We start from the raw sequence: 20696 nt of genomic DNA on the forward strand, positions 1-20696 counted from the left end.
TAAGTAACTCACTAAGTAGTCGAAAGTGTTTCCTCCCTTTTGGCCTTTGTCTACGTGCGTATTTGGGGCAGGCGAGCGTTAACTAAGTCAGAGGATTAAAGTCTTGCTTAAAAAGGCTTCCAACCTGCATAGCAACCACCTATGTTGCGGTTGCTTGGGTATTTCTTGACTGCTCTGTGCCCCACCTGTGTTGTAATTGCGCAACTGCATCGGAAAGTTGAGCGGTGAATCTCTCTGACGTTTAATTAAAAAAAAAGGTTTCGCCCATCACTGACCAGGCTAAAACTTTCCATTTTTTTGCGCTCTGCTTTACAGACGGCAGCATTACAATTTATATCCGCTGGTTTGTCAAAATCCCCATCTTCCGTCCACCATGGGACTTGAGATGGCTGTTTCGCTTATTTGTTTAGCACATGATGCCAGTCAGCTAAATAAAACGCGCATTAGAAACTTGAAGCGCCTTGAGAATGTTCGAAATGGAGGAAAAGCTGCCTGGCGGCACTTAAGCCGCTTTTTTTTTTTGTTATTTGACTTGAGAAGGTCGTTGCATGTCGACGAGGATGGGGCTTTCCAGCCGCTTTTCCGCTCTCCGCGTCCCTCGGCCTCTTGTTATCTGATATTTGCATTGAAGTCGATGCCAAGGTCTCTATTGATTTTGAAATAAGCAAAGCAAGCAGCACACCAAACGAACAAATAATTTAATTGCCCAGCCATAAACAAAAAAATTAAATTCTATTATTTCGGAGTGTGAACAAAAACCTAATTATGCAAGGAAATGAAATAAAATGTGAAAACTTGCCCCCTGGAGGGAGGACACACACAGACACAGACACAGACATACTGAGAGCCCTAGAGTGTTTTCCCGACTTGCCAGCTTTGCTGGGCCTGTGTCCTTTGGCCAAAGGCCTCAAGCACCCGTGGCTTTCGTTTGCTTTCCGACTCTGACTGCGTGTCGACATCTTAATTGAAAGCGAAATGCTCCGGTTTAATTATTCAAAGCCAGGACACTTCGGCACACTCCTTGGCCAGAAAAGCACCCTGGCTGAGTTACTGAGTTACTGAATGACTGAATGGCCATGGTGATGCTTTTTTGGAGCCGAGCTCAACCCTCAGACGACGGCGTACCTTTTGTCTGAAGTTGGCCAGCCTTTATTCGCTTGCCGGGTGCGCATTTTAATGGCCCATAACGGTCAAGGCTTTTTGCCAATTTTAATTAGGCCATAATTAAATGATCAAACGGTCAGGCAAAAGCATAACTGGCAAATTGATAACAGATAGATTTAGATGTGATTCCTCCATGCTAATTGACTTCTGCGAATTATGTTTTATAATACTGGGGTGAAGGTTAGGAAAGTATATCTTTAAATGAAATCTTTATTTACATAAGAGTCTTGTTATCTCATGCCTGAAAAATAATCAAATTAAAATATGAAGTCTGAAATATCTTAAGATATATTTAAAAACATAATTATTAAGGTTAAATTAAAGGCAACCAAATCCTACCAAGCTTTAAGGAAATAAAATAAAACGAAATATACTAAATGGCAAATTAGCCAGGCAATTTTCTAACCTAACTTGACATAAAACACAAAAGATCAAAAGTTGGAAAATCACTGGTGACTCCTACGACTTGGCAGTGTGTGTTCAATTAGGAAGCAGGAAAAGGAGTTCAATTAATTAAAAGTTACCCCATTTTGGCTTGGTTTCTGCTTTGTTGGCTTGCGGCTAATTGAGCCTCTACTACCAGGCACTTGTTGTTGACATGTTTATGCTGGCCATAGAGGCACCACCGCCTTTCATCCATTGTGGAAAAAATGCTTTTTGATTTAGTCCATTAATTGCTTTCAACTTGGTAACTTCTTTTCAACGCACTTTGCCAGCCCGATGATTATTATTTTTATTATTGCAGGCGCGCAGCGCGAGGGCGCAAAGTTGGCAAACATTTGGGCCAAAAAGTTTCCCTTTTTCCTTTTTGATTTCCTGCTGCCGAGCATAATGAGTCGAGAGCTCGCGCCTTTCGCATCCTGGCAAAGACAAACTTTGGCCGCCTGTCTGCGGCTCTGGGTTCCGATCCAAATGTTTTTATGGCGAAAAAATAGACTCCGGAGAAAGAAGCTTTGCGGCTGCCACTAAACGTTACGCATTCGCCCAGTGGGCCAGCCACTTGAATGCCACATAGGCGGAAGACTTGTTTTTGGGGGGGAGTTTGATACTCGACAAGTTTGTTAAGCTGTTAAGTTATGGCAACATGTGTTGCACAAAGCGCGGCAAAGCGATGCAGTCGTGTAGTTTGTAAAGCCGCTGAAAGAGGGTAGCCCTCAGAAACATTCACAGACCATCAACCATAAGTTGAATCGCTCTGTAACCCAACTAAATTGAGTTTGAACTGCGTTTAGCGACTAAACTTTCTACAGTCTAAGTTCAATTACTCAAACTTTGAAATTTAATAAATGGATTGCTCTTCCCAAACTGTAATTGATTGCGAAAACTCATTTTCTGTGTACTTTATCTTCAGATATATAAAGCAAAAAAGAGATACTTACATTATAAAGTCTAAAGGGTCTTTTTTGTTTGTAAATATAATGTTAAATGTTAAATTTTGTTGCAACAATAAATATTTTGGTTATTTCATGGTAGGAAATTCTTATATTTGCATACATTTATTAAACAATTTTAGAGAACTTGGTTTTAAATCACAAAGATTTATTTTTAAGCGGCACATTGTAATATTTTATTTAAAATAAACATTAATAATTGTACAAATTTTTAAGAACTATGCATTTAATGTTATTAATTTTGGAAAATATTTACAAATTTAATAAAATGCAAACCTTAAACGGTTAAATAAATAAATTAATGTTCACACATTTCTGCAATACTTAAATACTTGAGAGGCAATTTTTGGTTCGACTTAAATAGGTTTGACCGTAGCGGAGTGAAAAGCCCCGAAAGGGGGAATCACCAGAGTCAGAAAGCAATGCATTTACATTCAACATCGCCAGGAGGCTGCCGACAAGAGCAGCATTCGCTGGCACAAGAGTCATGCCCAGATATGAGTACTGAACTAAACCAGCTGGAAAAAGGGGCGTGGCCAAGTGCTACTATGATGCTATGTTGTTATGGTGCAGTGGTTCCAGAGGAGCCCCCATCTTCGCCCAGTGTGTGAGTGGAACGGGACCCTATGCCGCCGGTGGCCTACAAAGGCAACCATGCCCGCGTCCGCGTCAGTTACAGTTGTAGTTGCAGTTGCAGTTGCTGCTGCTGCTGCTGTTGCTGTTGCGGCTTTGCAGGCGGGCGAAGAACGAACAATCCACGTTAGGATTGTTTTTTGCGCCAAAATGAAAACAATTTCCATTTCGGGACTAGACAACTGCATTCTGCTGCGGCGAACAATAAAAATAGCGGGAACATTAGGTCGTGGGCGTGGCATGTTGAAAGGGCGCGGACCGGCGGACGGGGAAAGGCAGCGTTATTAGCACCGCCCGCTGGGCAAAGCAGAGTCGAGTAAATCAAGCGGCACAAAGTCCTAAAGCCAGGCACACACTGCGAGAAGTCAGCTGAAAATGCATTTCGGTAGCCTTGTTTTCTACACTCAAGAAAATTTCGTCTAAAATATGCCGATATATTAAAATAATGGTTTATGATGTCAAAAAAGATTATGCCGTCTACTTAAAGTCTTTGTTGCAAACTAAATACAGTAAGAAAGATTATGGATGGTACTACAAAAATCATAAGGGTTCTAAATTGATTTATAAACTTGCCTTAAAGTTTGCAACCAAAATTAGAATAGTTTTCCTTTACAATAAATTGAACGCACTCTCGGATTTTAAAACTATTCCACTTCCGGATTTAAAATGTTGGTAGCCCCCAATAATTGTTTTAGCAATAAAAAAATAAAATAATGTTCTTAGATGATTTATTTTATGGGATAATACTTTGATAAACACGTTTTTTTTCCATTTAAGGTTTTGGTTTGCTCTTATATTTCTCTCAGTGCGTAACTGTTTCCTGAACATTGACTTGCACAGATATTTGTTTGCTTCCGTTTGTAGAACTTTTGAAGGATGTTGACAATGACGCAGCTAAGGGGACGGGATCCTCCTTTGGGGGTGTCCTTGCTGCTGTCGCGTTTTATTGCCGCTGGCAATTGGAAACTGCATCGCTTATGAAGATTTCAATTTCGATTTGTTGTATGAACTGAAGGCAAATGCCACTCGAATTCCAAAGGCACTGCGAATTGAAACAAACGACGGCAAGGCAATAAATTATTTGTCAAGTTTATCGCCGAACTTCCGCAGAAAAACAGAATCATTGCATGGCAAATAAGTGAGATGTGCACTTGAAGCCAGCAGCAAGTCGCAACAAAAGAGTTTAGATGGCAAAGAACAAGCAACCGTAAACTCAATTTCAGCAGGTCCTTTGTCTTGCCCTTCGGCTTTCTGCTTTCGCCATTCACTCACGGTTCTCACCTCTCCGCGACGACAACACATTTAAGTACTTAAAAGTTTTCCGATTCCATCCGACATGTTGCCACACTTGCGTGTTCTATGTGCGTTTGTGCTGAAGTCGCTTTTCCCTTCTGTTTGCCGTCTACACTTTGGCGGCGTGAACGGAAACTAACGAAAAGTGGCCAAGGCAAGAAAACAATTGAAGCTCGTAATTTCAACTTGAATTGATATTGTTTTTCCTGACTGCCTGCCATTCAGACCCCGCCCTTCTCCTCCCTTCTCACTCACCTTCAATCCCAGCTTTTCCTTAAGGCCCGAAACGGCCTTTGTTTTCCTTAAATGTTATTCTTGTTTTTGTTTGCGCAACAAAGTAAACGGGAAATGCCCAAACACAAAAAGTGAGCAGGAACAAGACAGGATCCCGGGCTGGCAGGGCGATAACAATGTATCACAAAACAATAACTTCAATTAGTATATATCTGTGTAGACCTGCCACGGAACCTCGGGCTTTTCCTCTTCCCATCCTCGTAATTTCCTTTATATTCCGACCCAAGTAAAAGTTTTCCGGCCATCCTTGATTATGTTAACACAAGAAAAACTGATTAAAACAGCCACTGATAAGCCACCGCCGTTCTTGAAATTATGAGCCAGGGACTTGGCCACTAGTGGCTGCCATTGAGTTTATGGAACGCAAACTAAATAAATCAGTTGAGGCTTCTGCTTTAAGTCAGTCCCAGGGGCCACATTCCCTATTGAACAAATAATGAAAACAAATGCCTGACATATGACACTAAATGCAATAATGTTGATCCCGAACCAGATCCATGGCCGGGTACAATTTAATTTATTGACATTGGACGTTAACGGCAGCAAGGCTTTGACATTTTATTGCTCCCCAGGCCAAGTTACGGCACTTTCCGCTTTTCCACTCTCCCATTTTCCACACTTTTCGCCGCCAGCTCCTCAGTCACTTAATTTGTCAAGCTGCTGGTCGGCCGGCCGGGTTAATTGTTTATTTGTGCGTTTTATTGACAAGCGGTAGCATTTGTTCTTTAGATTCGCCAACTTGTAGTCATGTCGTCGTTTTTCCTGTGGCTTTTAACAAATGAGTTTTTCGTGGACAAATGGCTTTGATTTCGTGTTCCAATCAGTGGGCAGAAAGTTGCTATCTTTGGTGGAAAATTATGTGATTGGAATTTTGTGACTAAACCACATCCATCAGGCAACATCCAATGGCCTGTTGCACGAATTCAGCTACGCCCACTTTTCCTTAGTCGATGAAAAAATGTTAAGTTTTTTTTTGGTTCGCTCATTTTTCTACTGCTTTGCCACAAACGAAAAACACAGGCACTAAAGAAAAGCAGAAAGACATAAATTCCAGGTCTAATGTCTGCTTAAAGCACACAGCCATTGGCATTGGCACATAGGATGCGTGTATGCAGGCAAGGACATTGGGACATTTGGACACAGGACTCAGGACTTTGGACTTCGGACTTTGGACCCACATATGCGACATCTGATGAAACTTTGTTTTTATTGTGCTTGGCTGCTGGGAAGCAAAAGAATAGCAGAGCTTCCAAAATGTTGGCAAAAGTTTTGGCTATGGTGCTCATCCAGATACATGATACTGGCAAATCGATGATGGAACCGAAATAGACACGAGAAAACAAAGCACCATAGCGACCTGCTCGGCTTGGACAGCTGGAAATTCCAAGAAAAAATAAATGAATAGCCATCGTTCAGGTAAATCAATGTCCTGCTCTTCGTTTTACTTTTGGCCACAAGAATGCCGCAAACTTTTTCCACGGCACGCCTACTCTGCTAAGTAATTGAACTTTTATCAGAAAAAAAAAATTGCATGCAGCCAAGCAGACGCGGGGACTCAGTGTAAATTCTGGTAAAATCGGAGAAAATCGGAGGAACCGGAGGTAGTTTTGTTCACTATGGCCAACAGCAACAGCAACAAGAAAAGCACATTATGCTCGCTGTTGACAAGGCCACTTGCCAATCTGGATGAGCAGAAATTGGCGAATAACTACTGAAACGTGAACGCCCAACGATGAGCGATGGTTGCAAAAAAAAAAATGGAAAATGCTCAGGAAATCCCGGGCTCCTTGGTACTTATTTTCGATTTTCTATTTCCGCTGAAGAGGAGTTTCTTAATTTTGTTTTCTGTTATTGTGAGCGGCTATCAATAACCGTCTTATCAAAATATGTATTCTCTAAAAATAAAAGAAGAATTGCATAAATAATTGAACAAAAATAAAACAAATAGAGATCGGTGCCCAAAAATAAAGGAAGAGTTATACAAATAAAAAAAAAAAGTTATAAAATAAAACAACAAAAAAATAAGTCTTTTACAATTGAGAATAAGTATAAAATATATTTTTTAATCCAATAGGATTTAGTTCCACTCATACGTTCTAAACCAACATTGGAAATTTGTTTATTATTTAAAAACCCAAATGCAATAAATGATAAAATTTTTTAATATTTATTATATACATACATCTATATTTACCTATCTATCTAACCTTTTGGAGTGACTCAAATTTCTTTTATATTACTATTTTAATAATGTAATTCAACAACTCTATTTTCTTTTCATTTTCTATACATTTTCAACTGTCACATTGGCACATTCAAATTTCGAGTTAAAATTGTACCGTATAAATTCCAGAGGGCACCCTTTCAGAGGGGGGAAATACCATGCCGGTCGTCAAGTTGCAGGCCTCTGATGGCGAAATTTTTCACACCGATTCCGAAACGGCCAAATGCTCGAGTACGATTAAAACACTGCTGGACGATTGTGGTGGGCTGGGGGCAGAGGCTGAGAATGACCCACTTATTCCGCTACCCAATGTGAACTCGGCCATTTTGAAAAAGGTACTGATTTGGGCCAAGCACCATCAGGCCGATAATGAAGACGAGTATGGGGGAGAAGCGGCCAGGCCAATGGTAGAAATCAGTGCCTGGGATGCCGAGTTTCTGGCCATGGATCAGGGCACTCTCTTCGAGCTCATCCTTGCGGCCAACTATTTGGACATCAGGAGTCTACTGAATGCCGCCTGCATGACGGTGGCCAATATGATCAAGGGCCACACGGCAGAGGAGATTCGCCGGACCTTCCACATCACCAACGACTTCGCGCCCTCCGAAGAGGATCTACTGCCCAAGGAGGCCGAGGTCCCAGAGGAAGAAGAGGAAGAGCCAACGGTTTATGGTGATATATAAATATGGAGTGAACATTAAATAATAATTTAAACCATTTATTTATTTTAATATTTTGAATAGTCCTAACATTTTCTTTCTGAAATTTTACCAAACCCCAAAAAAATGTATGCAACTAAATTATATTTAAATTGACCTTAACATAACCTTCAGCTAAATAGTATACTAATGTCTTAGCCCCAACTTTTCACATTCACTTCGGAATCCATTTCCACTTGCACTTAGCGGCCGTCTGGGCGAAAACTTTCGATTGGAAAAGTTTGGCATGTGAATAATATGATGGGGGCAGGCAGGGCTAGAAAACTTTGTCCTGTCGCTCACTACTCACCTGGTCAGCATGTTGGCGCGATTGACGGCCACCTCGGCCTCCACGCGAAAGCGGTCCTGGGCATAGCGATCGACCACGCCCTCGCCCAGGTTCAGGGAGGTGCCGGCCACGCAGTTGGAGCCCATCAGGTGCTGCTGCTCGATGTACTGCAGGAACTTGGACACCAGGTCGATCTTGCTGTCGCGCGCATTGATCACATCGGCGGTGATCTGACTGGACTCCATGTTGTCGCCCGACTCCTCGCCCTCCACGTCGCCGATGACCAGCTGCTTGGTCTTGTCGTCGACCTGCACATCCGGCGGATAGCCATCGTCCATGGTCACCTCGGAGGTGTCCAGGCCGGGATCGGGGTCGGGATCGGGATCGGGATCGGAATCGGTGTCCGCATCGCTGTCAAAGCTGATCTGCTTGACCTCCATGCTGGCCGCCTGGGATCGTGCCTCCGCCTCCGGTTCGTTGAGGGCTGACCTCTGACCCTGACCCTCTTCCATCCATTCGGTGGTGGCGAGGCTGTCGTTGAGCAGCTGCAGCCTGCCAAATGGCTGACCCTCCTCTTCGTTGTAGTCCGATTCGGAGAAGGAGTCACGATTTCGCTCCCAAGTGCCATTCACTGGCAGCAAACGGGTTCTGGCTGTTTTGGACTTACTTGTGGTGGCTGCTGGAGCCTGCTCTTCGTCGGGCTCCTCCTCCTCTACATCCTCCTCCTCCTCGAGAGTGTCGTCCGCCTGGTAACTGGCCTCATTACGCACAAATTGGCGTGCCTGCTTATCCGGAACTCCTGTTGGGGATGCCGTGGTGAATGAGCTCTCCAGCTCCAGCTCGTCCGCCAGCTGCATGACCTCGCTGAGGGCCGTGTCCTCGGTGTCCTCGCTGGCAGGACGACCCTGCAGATGCTCGGCCTCGGCCAAACTGCGGTGGTTCTTGGGCGAATGGAGGAGACCCAGACTTTTGTCCACACTCTTGCGTATGCTCTCGTTGATTTTTTTCTTGTGCAATTTGCGAATTTTGTGCGTGACGGGTGGCTGCGATGTCCCACCCACCCCCGGGTGCTGGGTGGGCGTGACCAGGAGGAGGCGGGTGATGCCACTGCCACTGGCACTGCCATTGCTGCCACTGCTTGTGCTGTTGGTGCTGCCATGGAGGAAATGCGAACGAGAGCGCCCGTGGCGAATGTTGAAGCTGTCTCCCGTCATCAGGGCATCCGCTTCCGCCTTGATGCGGTTCCGTGGGGATCCTCCAGCTGTCCCAGCTGCTCCAGCTTCAGCAGCATCCAGTTGCGCCTGACCTTGCATCACCCACAAGCCCATCAGAAACAGCAGCTGCACAGCCTGCGGCATCCACATCCACATCCGCATCCTGGGGCTCCGGCTTTCCCTTTCGAGGTCGCTTTGAGTATCGCAAGGCCCCTATATCGCTTAGTTACTCGGCTTGATTGGCTGATCAACACTTTGTGTGCTGTGGCTCTCGATTCGCAACGGCTGCTGGTGCTGCTTTGGAACTGCACTACCTCTTAGCATTTTCAGTTATCGAGGGCCAGGGCGAGAATATCACGCATCCGCACCAGTGTCCGGCCGCTGATTCGGGCGGATGGACAAGGGCGCCGTTGTCGCTATGCCACTGGCGCCCATTTCCCCGGTTCACCCACTCGCTCTTTTCACGCTCTAATTTGGATGCTGAAATGGGAAAGAGAAAGTCCAGTGATTACTTTTGCGAAATTTAGGCTTATGGGGAATGCTGCATGACGGGCTTTGATGATGGACACAGAAAGATAAGTTCGAAAACATCGGACGAGAAATAAAGTAAAAATGAAGTACATGCAGAAAAAAAATAAATTTAAGGGATATGGTAAGTCACTAAAATAAAAATGCAAAACATATTTTGTCCTGAAATTTCCATCAAATATATTACGGAAGACAATGTCCTATTTTTTATTGCATTTTTGTGCCGTCTTTACAACAATAGTGATTTCAATTGAGTGTTGAATTTCTAAATTCAGGAACCCAAGAATTTCAATATAGTTTATTTTTTATGTAGTTTTTAATATATTAAACCAATAAACGGTGTTTTTTTTTAATTTAAAAAAAAAAAACCTACAGAAAAACAAACAAACTTAATTATGTGTAAAGTGGTTTCTGTGGTTTATGGTATTCTAACATTTTTCGTTCTGTGTATGATGCCAAACCTTATTAAGAATTTCAGATACCCACATTTCTTCTGGGAGATCTGATTTTCTCACAATTTTCTCTCATTGCTTTTCTTTCTGTCCTTTGCTGCGTTCGTTTATTTGAATGTAAGCTGAGTGTTCTCTTTGAATTATGAGATTTTTGTGTTTTTTTTTTTTTGCCGTGAACAGAAATGAAGGTCGAGCACAGTTTTCAGCTTTTTTTGTAAATTCTGGGAAGGCGACTTAACGTAGTCGCACAGCTGGATCCGAATATGGAACACAAAAACATCCGAAGCAAAAGAAAGTCATGCTCTCAAATTACTTTTAGGGCGGCAATTAAAAATTTCCGCATCCAGGCAGCGGAAAAACAACACACATAAATGATTGTTTCCCCAAGAGTCGTTGAGTGCGAGAATGCGAAAATTGCGCATACGCCGCGTGGCACCGCTGCATTGTGGAAAGCCAGAGCTTGTAACACGCAAATTAAACGCAATTCTTAGGAAATGCGCTTTGATTGTCAGCTGGGGGATTCCGGGGCAACTGAGGCAGCCAAGTGAACATAAATAAAAATGTACGGCCACAGCTCGCATAAATATTATGGCGCTAACAAATTATATGCCATTTAAATGTTATACTAATTCTGAAAAGGAAATCCACTTGGCCGGTCCTGATTTCAGAGGCTGAACGGCATTGAGCAGAGCATAAACATTTTATACTCCGCACAAAGGCACTCAGAAATGTAGTACTATACTATGTATCTCAGACACAGGCAGCACCAGTTCAAATTTCGAATTTTATGAGCCATAAAAATTTCTCCAAGGCGAGTCCAAACATCAACAGACAAACAACAAACAACAAACACCGTAACAACAATGGATAAGAGGTTGGGTGGGTTCAGGGTGAAGAAGAGGGAATAATGGCCATGCCAGTAAGAGTAATGACACTCCGGCCACATGAAGGTGTGACTCTTACTTTTGAGCTTGGTGCCATAAACATATATGTATGATTAGTGCAGATTAAGTTGTAGTTTAAGTAAAGCTTAAGTTTGAATTCAAGCCTTGCCTGCTTTCTAAGACAATTATGAAGATGCAAAGCCCACTATTTTCGTGACTTCTTATCTTGCCTTGTCTTGTATCAATAGAACCTCAAACAAAAACCAAATCTTGTTATGTGATACTCTACTTCTACATTAAAAAAATTAACGATTTTTCTAGTTGAACACTAAATTTTCTCTATAGTGCTAAATTTACCACTTAATTTATGTAAAATTGGTTTTTTGTCTTTCCTTAAATTTAGCTCTGACAAATTAAACTTTTCTTAAGCTATGAAAAAATGTGTAATAGTAGCAGATAGTCTTGCATTTGTATCTTTTAAATTAAAATAATACTTATATTTTTATACAATAAACCAATCTTTTTTCTTAACTTAAGCCTCGCATAAACTGATTTCCCGAATTGTACATTTTTCCGCTCACACAGCGTAACACAAAGGTCCATGAATTTTGTATTTGCAAATGTCGTGGCTTGGAGATGGTGGGAACAAACAATCGGACAATAAATAAACAATTGACATCCACGGAGCGTGAGGTCGCCAGGATCTATTATTCATAAATGCCACGGCAAGTCAAGCGGTTCCCCAACTAGAAAAGGACAACTAAATCGAGGGTCTTTTTGCTCGGGGGCTTTGCTGTCGGACAATTGGAAATGGCATCTCCGGAGAGAAGAGGGCTAAAGTTTGATTCCGGTTTTCCGGAATTGGGTTGGCCCGTGCATGTGCTCGTGCCCGTGACTCCTCCACTGACACGGCTAATGCATTACAGCAAACGAGCGGGCAGCGAGGGGTTAACGGTGGCATTCTCATGCACTTAACCCTTGACACCCAACCATCCAGCATGCGGACAGCATGCGGGCAGTTGTGAACTCGGTGACAGTTCAACTTTCGCTTTTTCCGGCTGCCACAGCAACCCTTCGTCACAGGTGAGTGTCTGCTGATGCAGGTAACTTGAACCCCGAACACCCCTACTTCTGACCTTTGACCCCCACACGTGGACGGGAGGGTTTCAGAACTAACAATCCAATTTCCAGCGAATAGCTATTGCATCTGCGACTGAGAGCTAGAGTGTGTTCGGTCTGATTAATGCCCTTGGCCAGTACTTTGCCAAGTCAACTTTACACAATTGGATTGGCCAAAACTAGCAGACAAGAATATCTATGCCTCATGGGAAAAAGATACTTTCAAAGTATTCATTTAGTTTTTTTTTATATACAATGTTAGTTTATAAATATTCACAGATGATGTTTAAACACATTACTTAGAAATATTTTTCTTTAAGGGCTTAACAAGACGATAAATTCTATTGATTGTTGCCACCGGAAATGTGAAAACATATTTCAAATCTTTGTTATCGTTATAATTGATACACCTCAAAAAATATTAAAATAGTGTTTTAATAAGTGTGTCTTGAAAATAAACTATAGGTAGTTTTAAAGTATAAGTATTGATGCAATATTAAATAATTTGCACCTATACTTTTAAGTTTCATTTCTATACCAAAGAGTCGAAAATTATAGTCTAAGGCCTTAGTTTTAAACTACATAATTTTGTTTGATACTTGCGTGGTAATAATTTAGTACTCTTCTTACTAAGAAAGTTTTCAAACCCAGTAACTTAATAAATTATGTAACAACAGTTTATGTCTATGATCGTTTTTTGTTGGGTGTAGTTTTTGCTTACATTTCTTTCTGTGTGACACCAAAAACTAAAGAGTGCAACATTTTGCTGTTTTTACCCAGCTTTCGCACACCCATTTACTCAGGCACCAACACATCTCAGTCTAAGTTTTTGCCTCATTTCCACTCCTGCAAATTTATGCAAACACATTAACAAACTCAACGCATTTGCTGTGCATGGGCCAAACACTTCGAATATGTGTGAGTGCCCTTGTTGCTGCCGGTGACAAAGTTGGAGCGTTAAATGAAATTCGGGTAATTTTTCTGTCGTTGCCAAGGAAAGAATGAAATGTCTTTTGCCAAAATAGCAAAAGAAATGGAAGCGGAAGCAAAGACCGTCAAAAATAAGATTCAAGTAGAGTAGGTGATTTTAAGCTCTGCGAAGCTGCTTATACTCTAAAATCGTATTTTCTGAGAATACTTCTTGGCTGGCTTTTAATTTTTTTATAGCCCAAAAGTTGATTTAAGTAATTAAAAAAAAAAAAACTACTTTAACAAAAGAAGTTAACAAAGGTTGGCAAAAATCTGTAGTGTGAAAGACAGATCTTAATTTACCATTGAAATGTAAGCAAATGTCTTACATTTTTTCTTAGGGAACCTGATGCTCATAGTTATCACACCTTTTTTAAAGGGTATCTTAAGGCGCTGAAATGGAAATGGCGGCCCGTCACCTTCTTCTCCTTTTTTCGTCGCCGTCAACTCATCAGCAGGGCCACCTTTGTTAGGTAATTCACATTATGTGTGTCTGCAATGGCGTAAAAAAAAGACACACACACAGCAACAAACAAAAAAGCACCGAGGATAGAATAAGAAAAAATGACATTTGACTTTTAAATTGGATAATTTTTTTTGGCTGCCTGGCTGGTAGCCAAACAACGAGCGGATAGAGAAAGGGTCTGTCTGCTGGCATCGCATCCAAATAATATGGTATGCAATGTAATTGATTTCGATGAGAAGTTGATAAATATTAGACAAAGGAGATTGATTATATTTTCAATTTCATTTGGCAACACCGTCTGCACATGCATCAGCTCTCTTACCATGTTTGTGTGATCCCAGAAAGATGCTGCCAATTTGCATACAAATGATGCAAAAAACTGACGCCACACTCCAACTGCCCGAGCTCATCTGGGGTGTGTTCTTTACAGCCACTAATACTAGCTACAAAAATCACATAAAACGCAAGCAAATTGCTCAGATTATGAGCCACTTGGGCATGGCTTTTCCGGCTTTCCCTGCTTTTCCTCCAAGCGAGGTGCTGTGTGTGGGCTGCGTTTTTATGAGCTGGCAAACATGCTTTGAAAATTTATGAAAACAAAAATTGCAAAAGGCAGTCAGCCAGCAGTCGCATTTCTGCGGAAAGAAAGTCTTATTTTTTTGGGGCTGGAATATGCTTCCTTCATTAGCTTCTACTTGTGGGCCCAACCGGAGGTTCTTCCCAGCTAAATTCGGAAGTATTTCTTTATTTATTTGTTTGTCTGACTGCTGTTTTAGGTATTGTATTTTTAAGCGCCGAATTTTTAATGGAAACACCTACATATGCTTTTCATTCTACTTTTATATTCTTTAATTGTTTATTTAAAGAATATAATATCTGCTTTTACTAATTTTAAAATGAACAAAGTAGATGTCAGCAGCATATTCTTGAATATTGCTCAAAAAAGCCTCACAGAAATTTCACCAGAATTCATATAAATTATTAAGCTTGCATCAGGGTTCTTAAAATAAATACTAGTTTGAAGGACCTTTGGATTAATTCCACGGTAATCGGATTGGAATACAAACACACACAGATAATGCAAAAACAACAGACTGTCACGCCTTAGAAGAGCAAAAATATATATATTCCAGTGTTATTTCTACATAATTATTTTTCGCTGCTTTCAAGTACTCGTGTGTGGATATGGCATACCCCTTGTTGTGTGTGCTTTTCATTGTTTATCCAATCCCTCTCAGAATGGAATCCGCTGAAAATGGATTCGGATTTGCGCGCAGCTTAAAGACACGGCGATGAGGATGACAAGCCTACGTACGTATGTACGTACGTGATGGCAGGAAAGCGAGTGCCAAATGGCAGATTATGTCGCCAAACATTAAATCACCGGAGCAGGTAAAATATATGCGATGCCTAAGCAAAATCAATTCTATTTATACGTGCGCGCATAAATTGCACGGCAACAGACTTCCACGGAACTCAGACGTGTGCCAGATGCCCCGGGCTATTGCCATAGCACATAGCATATAGCAATCAGGCAGACAAGGCCGCCCCAAACAAAATGAAGCTGTAGTCCTAATCCAGGCTTACAGCCGAAAGGAATACACCTGCCAAACGTAGAAACAGTTTATTTCGAGGAAAATTTACAACCGGAATTATGTGCTCAAGCATGCAAACAAAACTTTGCGCTCTCCCTTGAAAAATTTAAATCGGCAAAATATTGGCTTTGGGGCCTGAAGCTTATGATGGTTTTGTTAGTGCTTTGCATAGCAATTAAAAAAAGAAAAGAGGGTAAGCAAAACAGTGGGCCTTTTCGTCGCAACTTATCTGGGGATTATGCTAATTATGTGTTTCGATTTTCAAAAAACGTGTTCATTCTGTGAGGAAAACCCTTAAGGGCTCCAAAATAAACAAGTAAATTAATTGAGATTCGACTAATAACTTTCGTTATAATTTGTTATTTTCGCATGCAAATTTATAAATTATTCAAAGCATCAACCATAACTCGAAACCTTTAACTAGATTTTCCTTAACAAAACATTGGGACTTTGTATTGGAATTGTTTTGGGCAAAATGAATGTAACGAACAAAAAGTGATATGTTTTCTGTAGCCTAAACTGGTTTAAACAGGCCTGCTTTTAAGATATTACTTTGGTGGTAAAAACTAAAACAGTTTTGATAAATGCTAAAAGTTAAGCTACTAATAGCATTCATCATATTCCAAAACAATCGCAGTTGACCTTGCCACAATGGCAGGTCAACAAATTCAGTGGCCAGACCATGTCTAGCCAGTTAAAGAAAGAAAATTCTAAATAACGCATACGCCATGGTATGCGACTTTAACTTTTTTCTCTTATTAATGGTTTGCCTTGAAAGTTTGGCCTTTAATCCATTTCCTAATGGACAAAGTGTGTAGCCATAAATTGGCCCAAGGACTTTACAGAGAAAATAAAGAGCGCATAAAATATAAATATAAAATAAATAAAAAATAGGCTACGAAAAGCAAAGCTGAAGCACAAAGTCGACGCACAATGCTCAGTCAAATGGAATTTGCCCTAATTTATGGGCCTCGACAACATGAGAGCCAATATAAAACATGACGTTGCCCTTTTATTGACCAAACAGACCAGTCGGAAAGGCAAATCATCAGCAGCAGCCTCGTCAAGCGGAGATTCTTTTCCAAATCCCATTTGCCCTGCTCCCCATCCCCATTCTCATCCCCCTTCCAAGCCAAATCCCTATTGAATGGCCAAAAGGGCGAAAAGCTGGCGTTGGCAAAATCTGAATCGTACTAAAACTATTAACTAAATTATCGACAAGCGGGGAAAGTGGTGGGAAGGGGAGTGGAGCATCGTTTCGTGTCGTAAAGATACCCAGATGACGCCATGCCGGCGAAAAGTTTAAAGCCAAACGCCAGACTGCGGAAATAACAAATGTTAAATGCTCATCAATAACACTTCCTCTTCCACCGAAACATGAGGACTTCCCATTTTTTTCGTTTTTTGCGCTTTGTTGTGCTTTGTTGTGCTTTGTTGTGCTCTGTAATGTGATTTATGACATCCTTCTTTTTGTGGCCGATCACGCTGCGAACAGTCTTCGATGCTCCCTTATGTATAAATAATCAAATCCAATTTCGTTAATGGCCAGCCATGCTGGGCGGATTACCAGCTATCTGTTTAACCAACATTCAGTTGATTTGTGCCCCCCAGAAATGCAAAGACTTAAAGCCGAGTCCCTTGGCGAACCTGTTTTAATTTCCTGCCCGTGTCAATCAATTTGCAAGGACCTTGAACATGAAGCGCCACTCTGCGCCTGTCTGGCACAAAAAAAGAGTGAAAGGGAGTAGCCTGACATGTGCCAGTATACGGCAGCAGGTGAATGCCAGTGCCCTGAATGGCCATGTTTATGTGCCCAGTCTCTCCAGCTGTTACATAACTTTCGCTTTATGCACTTCTATCTCGTTCAAAGGACCCACCTTCTTCGGTCAAGGGTCATTTTCATTCGGTTTCGCCTTTATCGCAGCTCGTAAATTAATAAAAGCGGCGAACAAGTGAGGCAGCAATCAACGCATCAACTTGGCCCAGGACAGACCAAACTGACGACAATGGCGTCATTAAATAATACAGGCAGCATGGCGAAAGGATACTCGTATCCTCGTATCCTGACAATGCCAGGGAAAACAAACGTGTGTGTGTGAGTGTGTGTGCCAGCACTTAAAAACAAAAATCCACACACCAACATATGGCCGCCAGTAGGTTTTTCAAGGGCTTTACTTCAGGGTTCGACGGATTAATATCTCTTATGAGCATTGGGAATTTAAAAACATATGATACTTTACTTCTTAAGTTTTAAGGGTCATCTTTGTTTAAGTTCTCTCTGAATATTTAAGTTTTTTTACCCAATTAAATTATTGTGCTTTAGCTTGTTCCCTGATCACAAGTATTATTTTGCGCAATTCCTTTTATTATTTCCTCTCCACAAATTCCTTAGTTATTTGCTTTACTCGGTATTTCCCTTGGCACCAGCATACCTAACCTGTCTGCAAACGTGTCCTAAAATAGCCGGGCACAAAGTGGTGAGGCAGGGAAGGGGAAGAAAGGTGGGGGTGAAAGTGGGGCGGTGGCGTTCTCACAGCGACCACGCCCACACGCACGACTTGTCAGTCAAGTGACGGTGAAATGCTTGTCTTAGCTCTGCCACCGGCTGCCAGCCTCCACGGCATTGTCCTTTGGCCCAGGACAATACCCGCGAACAGGTCTTGAAGTCGGGGATTGTGGATGGGGATTTGGTGTGCAGGTCGCACACACAGATGACAATTTAAGAGGACCATTTTCGCCAGCGAGTCCTTGCCCCAATGTCTGCATACAGCCGTCAGCCTTGACAATTGACTGTTGCTAAAGTTTGTGCTTCAATTGGAGCTGAAGGAAGTTGCAAGTTGGCGGGTCTTCAGGCCTGACAAATGATATGTTTGCCAGTCGCAGTTTCGAAGTGCCATTTACTTCCTATTCCCCGCCATCAGAGTGCAGACGCATCCTTTGCATGTGCCTCTCTCCGTAGGCAGCTTTAAACTTGCGCTGACAACTGTCGCCATAATTCACTTTTACAGGACAGCCGGGAAACGCTTGCCGGTGAACCAGAATCAGAAATGTGGGGAAAACTAGAAGGGAAAACTTGCCAACGACACTTGGCCAAACAAGTTACTGGGAAAACGTCTAGGGAGGCGGGCCATAAAACTTTCCTCCTTCTCCACCTTCCGCCTTCCGTCTTTGGCCATTTGTTATTTAGAGAACGAGAACCGCCGCAATTGTTGCCATTTGCAAGCGCTTCAATCACGGACAGGCAAAAGAAACCCCGCTTTCAAAGCACCTGCTGCCTCGGGCCATAACAAAAAAAAAAAAAAAATACAAGTATAGAAAAGAAAAGTGCTGAAAGCAAGGCACAAATCATCTGCAGGGACAGCGAGCAAAAGTCCCAGAATGGACTGGCGGGAAAAGCCAGTCGCCTAGATGGTAACTCAACTTTGGCATTCGACGGCAATTATTCTGTCATTCGTTTCTTTTGCTGACCGCCAAAGAAATGGCACTCTGGTGGCCAAGAAATCGAGAACCTTTCTGTACATAGATCGTAATGGAGAGAAATGATAAGGAAACACAGTAGTTAACTATGTACCTATACTGAAATCGATATGACTAACATAAAGAAATAAAATTATTTATATCAGTACATCTCTGATATTTAAATAAAAATAATTTACAAAAGTATTGAGAATAATCGTTCAATTTTATAAATATTTTGCTAGTTTTGTATATATTTTCCAGTACTAAAATGATTTTTATAGTCAAATATACATTATTGTAATAACTAAACGATAATACTAAATCAATATAACTTTGCCATCTCTAATCACGGCCCATAAAAAAGCATTGGTCTCAAGAATACTCAATCAAAGCTGAAGAGTAAATAACCTTTTACCTTGTTGACCCCTAATTGATGCTCAAAGCCAGGCAAAATCTATAACCATTAATGAGTGGGTGTCCGAGGGCGGGATTTTAACAGCCCGTCAATCAGGGCATTTAAAATCGCTTAAATAATTGATTTGTTTTGGCCTCACCACAAATCAGGCGATTTAATTAACGTTTAACACGCCACAGTCATAACTAATTTAATGTAAAATTGTGGGGCAGTCGGCAAATGATAAAATAACTAAATTGTTTAACGATTGGGCGTGTCAACGGGACCGACTAAGAGATCAACATTTTTGGCCCTTTTCGTGTGGACTTTGGGGGCCAATTTAATTGAGACTGTCTGCTTTTCTGCCAATTAGATTGATTGTCTGGGGGGCTTTTTTTTATGAGCTGTGAACACAGTTGTCCTTAATTAATTGGTTGCATGTCAGCTGCTTAGTACAAACATTGGTCCAAATGTTTATGCTCAGGAGTTATATAAGAGGCTCTCCACAAATAAGAGGGTTAATTTTTGGCCTTCGAGTGCAATTAGGAAATCTTTGTACATATACCCAGTGCATAATTAATATTTTACCAACCGTCTAAGCCGATTTGTAGGGCTTAAAAAGATTGATGCCCACACATAGCTTATTCCCAGAATTTCATTCAAGTTCAGGTTTCAATTAAGGAGTGTGCAAACGCTCTCAGAATCTTTAGATTTAATTAAATAAACTTTTGTTTTTGTGATATATATTTTAATTACATTTGTGCAGCTTGTGTTTGTGGCTAAATGCATTAAGGTATTAGTCCAAATAATAATTAAATGAAACGCATGCATAAACTGCACACATACACAGAACAAATTATCTTGTTGTGTAAATAAAATTGTTTTACAATATTCTTTCTAAATTTTATAATTCTATTAAAGCCACATTAAATATTTAATAAACAGCAGATAAAAGTTGTTATTCATTTAAAAAATCTCAGAAATTAATTTTGTTTTAAAATTTTTGTTTTGTGTACATAAACACAGATATATCGTCCACGTAATTATGTTCCTGGAAGGAGTTCTAAGTAGGTTCTCGGAAATTATGCAAAATCCTTTACCGAGTGACCAAAAAGGATAACGTAAGAAGCCACAAAAGCTTCAAGAATGACTGAGAGAGAAAAAAAGTCAATGAAATTTGAGCCCAAACTCGTGTGGCTGTTTTAGGTTTTAAATCCATCAATTTAACTGGGTTTTCTTGGCATCCGCTTCCTTATTTACATTGAATCCGTTATTCGGGAGTCCACATCTGCAATATCTGTTTTGCCCTAGAACAGCTCTAAACAAATAGAAAGCACTGAGTAAACGCCAAATAAGTGGAAGGCAAAACAATAACGACCAACTACTTGCAGCTTCCTGTGTATTTAGTTGTTATTGTTGACTGGGACACACTCTTAAGAATTACTCCTATTACTACTTTTTAAAGTTTTATTTAAATATTGAATATACTTTTCCTAAATTTGGTTCCAAAGAACATCACATCAAAAAATTTATTTCTTAGTTTCAGGACTTAAAATATTAAAACTGTAAAGTGAGAAAGTTTTCGGGGAAAATACAGTTTAACAAAAACATATAAGGCAGGTAATCAAAT

General features: G+C 41.1%; 2 protein-coding genes across 4 annotated transcripts in view; one reads left to right on the forward strand and one right to left on the reverse strand.

The window, feature by feature from the left end:
- LOC128254681 (uncharacterized) overlaps nucleotides 1–20696 on the reverse strand; it is a 54553-nt gene that overhangs the window by 32133 nt on the left and 1724 nt on the right. For 2 of the 3 annotated variants that reach the window (XM_052983897.1, XM_052983900.1), the window contains exon 2: nucleotides 8008–9680. In XM_052983897.1, coding sequence (XP_052839857.1) covers nucleotides 8008–9362 — 1355 coding nt within the window. In that variant the 5' untranslated portion in view covers nucleotides 9363–9680. Of the gene's footprint in view, nucleotides 1–4736; nucleotides 5193–8007; nucleotides 9681–20696 lie in introns of those variants that run through there. The other variant, XM_052983898.1, reaches the window with a different exon arrangement.
- Nucleotides 7044–7716, forward strand: LOC128254685 (S-phase kinase-associated protein 1). Its single transcript, XM_052983905.1, has one exon. The coding sequence runs from the start codon at nucleotides 7158–7160 to the stop codon at nucleotides 7680–7682; it is 525 nt and encodes a 174-aa protein (XP_052839865.1). The 5' UTR covers nucleotides 7044–7157; the 3' UTR covers nucleotides 7683–7716.

Source organism: Drosophila gunungcola, assembly GCF_025200985.1.
Source record: "Drosophila gunungcola strain Sukarami chromosome 2R unlocalized genomic scaffold, Dgunungcola_SK_2 000006F, whole genome shotgun sequence".
Taxonomy (NCBI): domain Eukaryota; kingdom Metazoa; phylum Arthropoda; class Insecta; order Diptera; family Drosophilidae; genus Drosophila; species Drosophila gunungcola.

Excerpts from the sequence above, each read along its gene's own strand:
- LOC128254685 (XM_052983905.1), top strand. The coding sequence starts at position 7,158 with ATGCCGGTCGTCAAGTTGCAGGCCTCTGATGGCGAAATTTTTCACACC.